Source organism: Colobus angolensis, unplaced genomic scaffold (assembly GCF_000951035.1).
Source record: "Colobus angolensis palliatus isolate OR3802 unplaced genomic scaffold, Cang.pa_1.0 Scaffold432, whole genome shotgun sequence".
Lineage (NCBI taxonomy): Eukaryota > Metazoa > Chordata > Mammalia > Primates > Cercopithecidae > Colobus > Colobus angolensis.
Window position 1 is genome coordinate 2,049,922 of NW_012117733.1, and position 9,248 is coordinate 2,059,169.

The 9,248-nt window shown below is 54.8% G+C and overlaps 1 protein-coding gene across 1 annotated transcript; it reads left to right on the top strand.

Annotated features, from left to right (window-relative positions):
* Positions 1-943: 943 nt before the first annotated feature.
* Positions 944-1,765, top strand: CALML5 (calmodulin-like 5). Its single transcript, XM_011957074.1, has one exon. It carries the CDS (start codon positions 1,070-1,072, stop codon positions 1,508-1,510), a length of 441 nt encoding a protein of 146 aa, XP_011812464.1. The 5' UTR covers positions 944-1,069; the 3' UTR covers positions 1,511-1,765.
* The last annotated feature ends 7,483 nt before the right edge of the window (positions 1,766-9,248 follow it).

Below are 9,248 nucleotides of genomic sequence, written 5' to 3' on the forward strand. Positions count from 1 at the left end.
TTGATGGCAGCCACCTGTTCTGCATCCTCCTGCCCCTCTGCCTGCACCTTTGGGGTATGCTGGGCACTGAGGCCCCCCGTGTCTCGCTGCAGCAAAACTCCACCTGTAGCTGTTTGACACCCTGTGGATGGAACGCCTGCCACTCAGCTCCCAGGGTGTCTGCACAGGGAACCGTGGACTTGGTGATGGAACTGAATTGTAGGAATCCCTGAGCTAGAAGGGAGTATTCTGGGAAGACAAAAAGTCTTTCCCTCTCCTCTGAAACCGCACATCACATGTTCACTTGATAAACAACATCTCAGCAACAGCTATGGCTCTGAAGGCAGCCCTGGCCCTTTGCTTCCTTGAAGTTAAAGGCAGTGAGCCCCATCCTCTGTCTCTAGACCATGGACTGGGAATCTCATGATGCCCGCAGTTGTGCCCTGGCAGAATCAACGCTATCACCCACTTCCCTTCCACAAGCCCCAGCCTCCAGGCAAGAGCTAGGCAGTGGCGCTGGAGAGAGGAGTACGGAAACAGCAAACACTGGGGCCCGCTGTGCCCCTGAGGGAGCCTCTTCAAGCCACCTCCCTTTCCAGTCTCTGTCTTTGTGAAATTGGAGAAGCTGTCTTGAACCCCTTGGCTTGGTCAGGATCTCCGAGAATCAGCTGCAGGGGAAACTATGCCCTGGGCAGAATGTTCCTGGAGGGAGGTGGTTGCTATCAAGGCCAGGAGGGGTTGGCAGGCTAGCCATCCCATGCCCCGATACCCCGACCCCATGGCAGTTCCCACCTGGAGCCCGACAGCCCTCCCACTCCCATTCCTGCATTTCCTGTCTGCAGCGGGATCTGTCCCTCCCTGGGAGGAGGCTCTCACCCCAGGGCGTTTGGAGGGTGGGGAGCCTTCCTCCTCCCTTTGTTCCCATTGCAGAAAAGGAGGGGGGTTCCCATGCCAAGTCAGAGCTGCCTGGGACAGACGCTGCCCGGATCCCTGTGGCTGCCTGCACTCTGGACCAGGAGCTCTGAGAGCAGCAGGTTGAGGGCCGCTGGGCAGCAACTCCGAGGCTCCGCCAGGTGCAGGGGACGCAGGCATGGCCGGTGAGCTGACTCCTGAGGAGGAGGCCCAGTACAAACAGGCCTTCTCCGCGGTTGACACGGATGGAAACGGCACCATCAATGCCCAGGAGCTGGGCGCGGCGCTGAAGGCCATGGGCAGGAATTTCTCGGAGGCCGAGCTGAAGAAACTCATCTCCCAGTTTGATAGCGACGGCGACGGCGAAATCAGCTTCGAGGAGTTCATGGCGGCGGCGAAGAAGGCCAGGGCCGGCCTGGAGGACCTGCGGGTCGCCTTCCGCGCCTTCGACCAGGACGGCGATGGCCACATCACCGTGGACGAGCTCAAGCAGGCCATGGCGGGGCTGGGGCAGCCGCTGCCGCAGGAGGAGCTGGATGCCATGATCCGCGAGGCCGACGTGGACCAGGACGGGCGGGTGAACTACGAGGAGTTCGCGAGGATGCTCGCCCAGGAGTGAGGCTCCCCGCTGTGTGCCCCCAGCTGCGCTCTGAGCCTTCAGGGCCGCCGCCCGCTGCTGCTTTTGTGCTGGGACTCTCCGGGGAAACCTGGTCGGTGGATGGGAAACTGCCTCCCCCGGGAGGAAGGCTTTGCGCTCCAGGGCCTGGATGCGGCGCCCTCGGCCGCCTGCGAGCCCCTCTCTGCCTCCAGACCTTGGGCAGAAGGTGGCCTCCTTGGGCCTGGTCCCCCTTTGCCCTGCAGTGGAATGGGGTTCCCCAGCTCGGGCCTGCCCTGAGGGTCCCTCAGCCCCGCATTGATCTAAATAAAGGACTGCTGAGTCCCATGTGTGCCTGGTGTTTGTGGGCCGGCGGCCTCCGGGGGCCCCCACCTGCTTCCGGGGTTCCTTCCAGCCCACCCCTCTCACCTGCGGTGTGAAAATTGTCTGGAGCAGGCCCCAGGGGCACCTCCTGCCTCCCCTGAGGCAAAGTAGAGGGCAGGTGGGCAGAGGATGTGTGAGGATGGTGCTGGGCGGTGTCTCTGGTTCCAGGCTCTGCCTGAGCTGCTGGTGAGGACCTGGGCACGTGTCCTGCACAAACAGGAGCCCGCGCCTCTCTTCAGCTGCAAATAAAATACGCGTATGTCTGTGTGTGCATCTGTGTGTGCGTGTTTGTGTGTCTGTATAAAATACGCGTATGTCTGTGTGTGCATCTGTGTGTGCGTGTTTGTGTGTCTGTATAAAATACGCGTATGTCTGTGTGTGCATCTGTGTGTGCGTGTTTGTGTGTCTGTATGTGTGTCTCTGTATGTGTGCATCTGTGTCTTTACATGTTTGTGTGTCTTTGTGTGCATCTGCATGTGTATCTGTGTGTGTGTCTGAGTGTGTCTCTGTGACTATGTCTGCGTGTGTCTGTGGGTGACTTTGTGTATCTGTGTGTGTGTATGTGTCTCTGTGTCTATGTGTCTGCGTGTATCTGTGTGTGTGTGTGTGTATGGGTTTGTGTCTGTGCATGTGTGTGTGTGGCTCTGTGTGTGTACCTGTGTGTCTGTGTGTGTCTGTGTGTTCATGTGTGCCTGTGTATGTATCTGTATGTATCAGTGTGTCTACGTGTCTGATTGTCTATGTCTGTGTGTGTGTTTATATGTCTTTGTGTGTCTGTGTATCTGTCTGTGTGTCTGTGTGTCTATGTGTGTGTGTGTCTGTATCTGCGTGTCTGTGTGTTTCTATCTGTGGGTCTGCGTGTCTGTGTGTCCACGTGTGTCTTTGTGTGTGTCACTGTGTGTGTCTATGTGTGTGTGTGTGTCTGTCTGTATGTGCATCTGTGTGTCTGTGTGTCCATGAGTCTGTGTCTGTGTGCATCTGTGTGTGTGTCTGTGTGTGTGTGTGTGTGTGTGCATCTGTGTGGGTTAGGGTTGGGAGAGGTGGGGAAAGGGCAGAGCGAGGGGGAGAAGAAGGGGGCTGAGCAGGCAGGGCCCTCCACCCCGACAGCTCACAGCCCTGTGTGGACTTGGGTTGTGTTGGTGCCATGAGGTTTAGAAATGAGACCCAGGCTTACTCATCACAGCGCTGCATTCCCAGGGCTCCCTTTGTCCTGGGTCTCAGACAGTTGGACCCATGCGCCTCACTTTGCAGATGTGGAAACTGAAGCCCCAGGTGGGTACCGGAGCAGCCAAGGCCAACTTGGCATCGGGTGAAATCGGGTTTCGGGGAGGTGGAGGCCCTGGCCTTGGAGTCAGGATTTGTCACCTTCCTGCCTGCCGTGCTTCTGGGCACACCTGCGGGGGGCGCACACCTATGGAGGAGCGTGGTGGGCCTGTCCATGTTATCCCGGCTTCAGCGCAAAGCCCGGGGAGCCAGGGGTGGCCCAGGGCACTGAGGCGGGGCCTGGGCGTTTTCAGGAGTCAACATGATCTCTTGCGGTCACTCATTGCGACCTGTTCCTTCTAGTCCAGCGCTCAGAGCCTGGCCAGCGCCCTCCAGGCCCTTCCACCCTCAGGGCTGAGGCCAGACCTTCCCTCCTCTGCCTGGGCCGTGGGCAGGGCGCACCTGGGGCTGGAGAGGGGAGAAGTGGACACCGCAGTCTCCTCCCTCAGGGCTCTGAACAGGAAGGGCTGCAGAGGGGGTGGAAGAGAGAAGATGAGGAGGTGAGAGGGGAACAGAGCAGAGGCAGCCTCAGACCTGCCCAGTCACCTGACTGAGCAGAAGGCCCTCGGTAAAGTCCAGCCCATCCTGGCTCCGCCCGGGGGTCCCCCAGGAAAGCCCCATCCTCTTAGGGACGCAGGTCACAGAGGTCTCATTTCTGAAGTGGTGATTCCTCAGTGCGGAGCTGGTCAGGAAGAGGTTTTCCAGGGTCTGTGTAGAAAAATAAAATAAAATAACAAAAGAAAAATATAGGCTTTGCATTCACTTTTTAAATTCTGAGGATGTGCTCTTTCTGCATTTTCACCACTGAAGTCCTTTCTCTTAGGAAGCTACTGGAATCACAGGCGATTTTCTTTTCTTTCTTTTTTTCTTTTCTGTTTTTTTTTTTTTTTTTTTTTGGTGTTTCTTTTCCTTCGTGTTCTTACTCTGCAAAATGGAGAGTTTCACCATTACACAAATTTCTTTGGAAATGCTCCTGGTCCGGGAGGGTCCCAAAGTCTGAGAACAACAGCTTGAATATAGAGGGCAAAACTGATTTTCTTCTCTTTAAAAAAAATACCTGATTTTGAAGACATATGCAGCTCATACATGGGGAAAATAAACTTCTAATTCAGGACTGACACTTGCTCTGGAGCAGGTGGGAGGGGTTTGGGGAAGGCACGAGCAGGGCCTCAGCTGGTTCTGAAGGTTTCATTTCTTTAGCTGATGATGTGGATGGTTAAGTGGGTGTTCTCTATTAGTCTCTATATTTTTATGTGTCTGAAATGTTTCATATAAAAATAATATGGGCGCATCATGGAAGGTTAGAAACCACAGAAGAGCACACGGGAAATGCGGCCCTCCCACACGAGGCCACGCCTCCAGAGACCCATAGCCCGAAGCTTTGCTGGATTTTCCCCTGTGGGAAGGCACTGCCCCACTGGCCCCCACTCGACAGTCTGTAGACTGACTTGGGAGGTTCTCCACGGAACCAACAAGGCACCTGTCTCCATTTCTATAGTTGGGGGTTGCGACTTCAGCCCATTTTTTTTCTTTTTTTCTTTTTTTTTCAAGATGGGATCTGACTCTGTCACCCAGGCTGGCGTGTCATGGTGTGATCTTGGCTCATTGCAACCTCCGCCTCCCAGGTTCAAGAGATTCTCCTGCCTCAGCCTCTTGAGTAGTTGGGATTACAGGTGTGCACCACCACACCTGGCAATTGTTTTTGCATATTTAGTAGAGACAGGGTTTTGCATGTTGGATAGGCTGGTCTCGAACTCCTGACTTCAGGTAATCCACTTGCCTCGGCCTCCCAAAGTGCTGGAATTACAGGCATGAGCCACCACACCTGGGCAAAGAAGACATTTTCTACAGTAGCGTTACCAACTCTAGGGTCAGTATATACATCCAGATTTGTCATGTTGGTTAGATCTGGGCTCTCATTGCAACAGAGGACCAAGGTCCAACCTTTGAGAAGAAAATGCACTGGAATGGAAGTTCCTGGGATCCAGGAAGGAAGGCGCAGCCCTGGGAAACACGGTCCTATGGCCATCTCTGAAGGCTATGGAGGCATCTGCTGGCTCTTCCATCCCCCTCTCTATCCACTCACTTAGAAAAGGAGTCAGCTCCACGTGTAAGGGAGCAGGTGAGAGAAGGCAGCTCATGTTGATTTGCTGCTGGGGGAGTAGCCAGGAGAGCAGGCCTGGAGACCTGTGGTGTGGACCACATTTCAGTTCCTTTTTCTGGAAGGAATAGGGGAGCTCTTCTGTGGGCTAAGAGCTCAGACAATGGGGTGGGCTCCATCCTGACTGACTGCGATGTAAGGGTCTTGGAATGCTGGGCTTGCAATGTTAGAACCGGGACAGTGGAGGGAACCAGGGCTGAGCTGATTGACCCAGATGGTGATGAGGGAATGGTACCTGGGGGCTAAAAACCTGGCCAGAAACCCATACAGTTTGAGGGAAATGGGAGTCAGGGCCCCAAAAGCCTTGGTCTGATTGACTTCTTTTTTTTTTTTTTCTTTTTTTTTTGAGATGGAGTCTGGCTCTGTCACCCAAGGCTGGAGTGCAACTGTGCGATCTTGGCTCACTTCAACCTTGGCCTCCCGGGTTCAAGCAATTCTCCTGCCTCAGCCTCCCAGGTAGCTGGGACTACAGGCATGCACCATGCTGGCTTATTTTTGCATTTTAGTAAAGACTGGGTTTCTCCATGTTGGCCAGGCTGGTCTTGAACTCCTGACCTCAGGTGATCCGCCTCCTAAAGTACTGGGATTACAGGCAGGGTGAGCCACCTGATTGACTTTTATTGCGGGATATTTTAATGGGGCAAGAAGGAGGGTTGCAGAGGAAAGGGCGACCTTCCCTGCAGAAAAGTCCCAGGAATCGCACAGGATGCCAGACTGAACTTCTTCAGTTTGGTATTAAAGGAGGGCCCGGAGAACTGAAGAAGGATCAGCCTGGTATTGAAGGAGGGCCCAGGGAACTGAAGAAGGATCAGCCTGGTATTGAAGGAGGGCTCAGGGGACTAAAGAAGGATCAGCCTGGTATCCTGTGCAATCCCTGGGGCCTTTTCTGCAGGGAAGGTCTTCCTCTAACCCTGGGCCATTTGCACATTCCTCACTGACAATATTTACCTGTCTCTAGGTAAACAGCAGTTTCTCAAGTTTTCTCCCTCAGACCTAGCCTGGAGCCCCTCAGGGCCTGCAAGGCAGTTCCTAATTCCTATACCTCCAGGGTGTAGCCTGCTGCACACAGAACGCGTTGAATAAACAGGGCCACACCTCCCTCAGTGAATGTTTGCTGGAGGAGGGACCCCCTTGGTCTCCCTGGACTCGCCTGGAGTCTGAGCAAAGGCAAGAAACCTGAAGATGAGAGGAGGGGGCAGGTGGGAGGTCGTGGAGCTGGGAGAAAGTTTGAGAGGGAGCATTTCTAAGGTGAGTAGGGACTGCTTACCTGCTATTCCTGGGAATCCCACCTGATAGCAGGAATTAGTTGTGCCTCTTGGAAGCACCCATGGGTATACGTCTCCCACCACATTCCTGCTTAGCTTCCAGGGATGTGCCGACATTCCACACCCCCGCCCTGGGCTCTGGCTGCCCAGGCCCCTCTCTCGCACCTCGGGTGTCTGCTCTCCCTGCCTTCCTGGCCTCCTGGAATCCGTTTCTCTAGCTCTCCATGGAACTAATCCTGCAAATCAGCCAATCCCCACCTCTCCCCCTTCTTGGGCAGGATCCCTGGCTCAGCCACGGGTCTAATCCTTCCTGGCTGTGCATGGAGGCAACACCCATGTCAGCACACAGTTCGGGCAGACACAGGGGGACAGGGTCAGTCCTGGGAAGTGTCTCTCTGCCAGTCCCTCCCCAGGCCATGTCAGGAGGGTATGGAGTGGATGGGAGTCAGGCATGTGCACTGAGGAAGAGACACTCAGGCCCACTCCACACACACACACTGAGAGCCTCTGGCTTGCACTGAAGCTTCCTTGTCAGGGGGTCCTTGACTTCTTGGTGGAGCCCACCAGAACAGCTGCTGATGAATGATGAGCTCTGGTCTTGCTTAGAGGGATGCCATAGTGGGGGTGCTTCAGGCAGCAGGGAGTCCAGGTGGTGGGAGCAAAGGGGAAAGGTGAACCCTGGAGTCTCCTGCAGCGGCCAGGCCAAGCCCAGACCCTCCTCCTGGGCCACCATCAGCCTTTCTACCTAGCACTGGCATTGAAGGAGGGCCCGGGGGCAGCTGCTGCACAGACTGGGGCACATTCCCACAGGGAGTGAAGGGTCAGGGCCTCACTGGTCTGGTCAGGCCCCAGGCCCCTGTGAGTGTGGAGTCGAGACTCCCGGGCTCCAGGCCTGAAGCTTGGGGTGTGCTCTGCTGGGTGGTTTTAGGTCAGCTGCCGCCCCTGTCTGGGCTCAGCTGTGCCTTGTGTAAGGTGGGGAGGCAGAGGAGCAAGAGAAACATAGTTCTTGGGAAGGAAACGGTCATGCTGGTTATCCAGAAGAGACTTCAGAATTGCCAGTCCAGTGCTCACCTACACAAGCATAGACAGAAGGATAAAATGGAAATAATTTTCTAAGCAAAGCCATGTGTAAATATTTTGGAACATACCCTGACTTTTTTTTTTCCTTTTCTATCCACTCACATACTTCTATTTGTCTGTACTTTTCCTTCCCAGATATGGCATCATGCAGATGACTCTGTAACCGCTCTCTATTTAATGCTATTTGTGGACACCTTTCCTTGTGAAAATAATGGAGACCCACACCGTGGCTTTTAGTGGCTGATCATATTCCATTCAATGGTTGTGTCACCCCTGGAGCCTTCAGAATGAGATGGAGAAGGAATTAAATCCCAGATCCGCCACTTGCTGTCCATGTGGCCTTGAGCAAATACCTTGACTTCTCTGAGTCTTGGTTTTCTTACCTGGAAAATGAGATGAGTAATAATACCTGGGCTACTGGGTGCTGTGAGGTTAGCACCAGGCACATTGCCTGCAGAAGGTACTAGAAAGCACTCAGAGCCCACGGCAGAGCCCAGGCTTCTGGAGCATGCCGCTGTGAACGTGTCTCAAGGTGGCCTTTGCCTGCGGAGTCCACACGTGGCCCAGTGCAGTCCCTGCCATGTAGCAGGTGCTTAGTGCTCACAGCAGATGTGACTCATGAGTCCCTAGCCACACACACTGCCCTGGGTACGAGGGTCTAAGTGAAGAGTGGTGAAGGAGAGACAGGATCCTGGGCCTGAGTTCCGCAATTCTGTCCCTCTCAGAACATCCATCATGTCGTGGGAATACAGTCTGGAATCCCAGAGCCAAGGCCTGCTCCCGGCTTGTGGCCCACTTGGCATCAGGGAGTCTGGGTGCCCATGCCAGGGCTGTGGCCTTGGCAGTCCGAGCCCGGCAGGGGGGCAGGGGTGAGCCCCCTGCAGAGTGGGTGTGGCAGGAAGCTCTGTGCTGATTTGGAGGTCTGGGGAATGGGCAATCAGAGAGAAGCATCAAGGAAGGAGAGAAATGAAGCCACCCAGACAGCCTAGGGAAGCAGAAGACTGTCTGGGGCAGACAGAATATCAGACACAGGGTGCTGTAAGCTGTAAGTTCATTGTTGTTGAGCCTATTCTTAAGAAGGGCTTTGATGGGGCCACAAAGCAATAAGAAAGCAGAAGAAACTTCTCTAAATCTACTGACCCAAGAGATGAAGAAGGTAACCAGAGGGACTGGAGAGGAAGTGGCTCACTTCAGGTCTTAGAGTGAGGTGCTGAGAAGGACCTGGAGTGGAATTCAAGGGCTCAGAAGGGGGTCAGGGGGCTGCCTTCAAGGGGTGTTTCCTGGGCAGACCGTGCCCAGGGACTGGGTTTGAGGGGAGGGTCTGGTGGTGGGGTTGGTCGGGACCCACATGGTGGAATGTCTTCCGGAAGCTGGTGACTGTGAGTTACAAGAGATGCACAGACATAGCCTCGTTGCTGACTCTGAATGGCCTTGAAGACCCTCGAGGGCAGAGAGCAGGCTGTGCTCCATGTCTGGGTCCACAAGGGTGCCCCGTCTCAGCTCAAAACACCGAGGAGAGTAGACAGACCCCAGGAAGCATCCGAGCAGCTGGCGCCGCTTCAGGTCACTTAGGAAAACCCAGTTCTTTGAAAGCTGCTTCTCTGAAAAT

What these genes read in the sequence shown, in the direction of transcription:
- CALML5 (XM_011957074.1), top strand. Translation starts at nt 1,070, where the DNA reads ATGGCCGGTGAGCTGACTCCTGAGGAGGAGGCCCAGTACAAACAGGCC.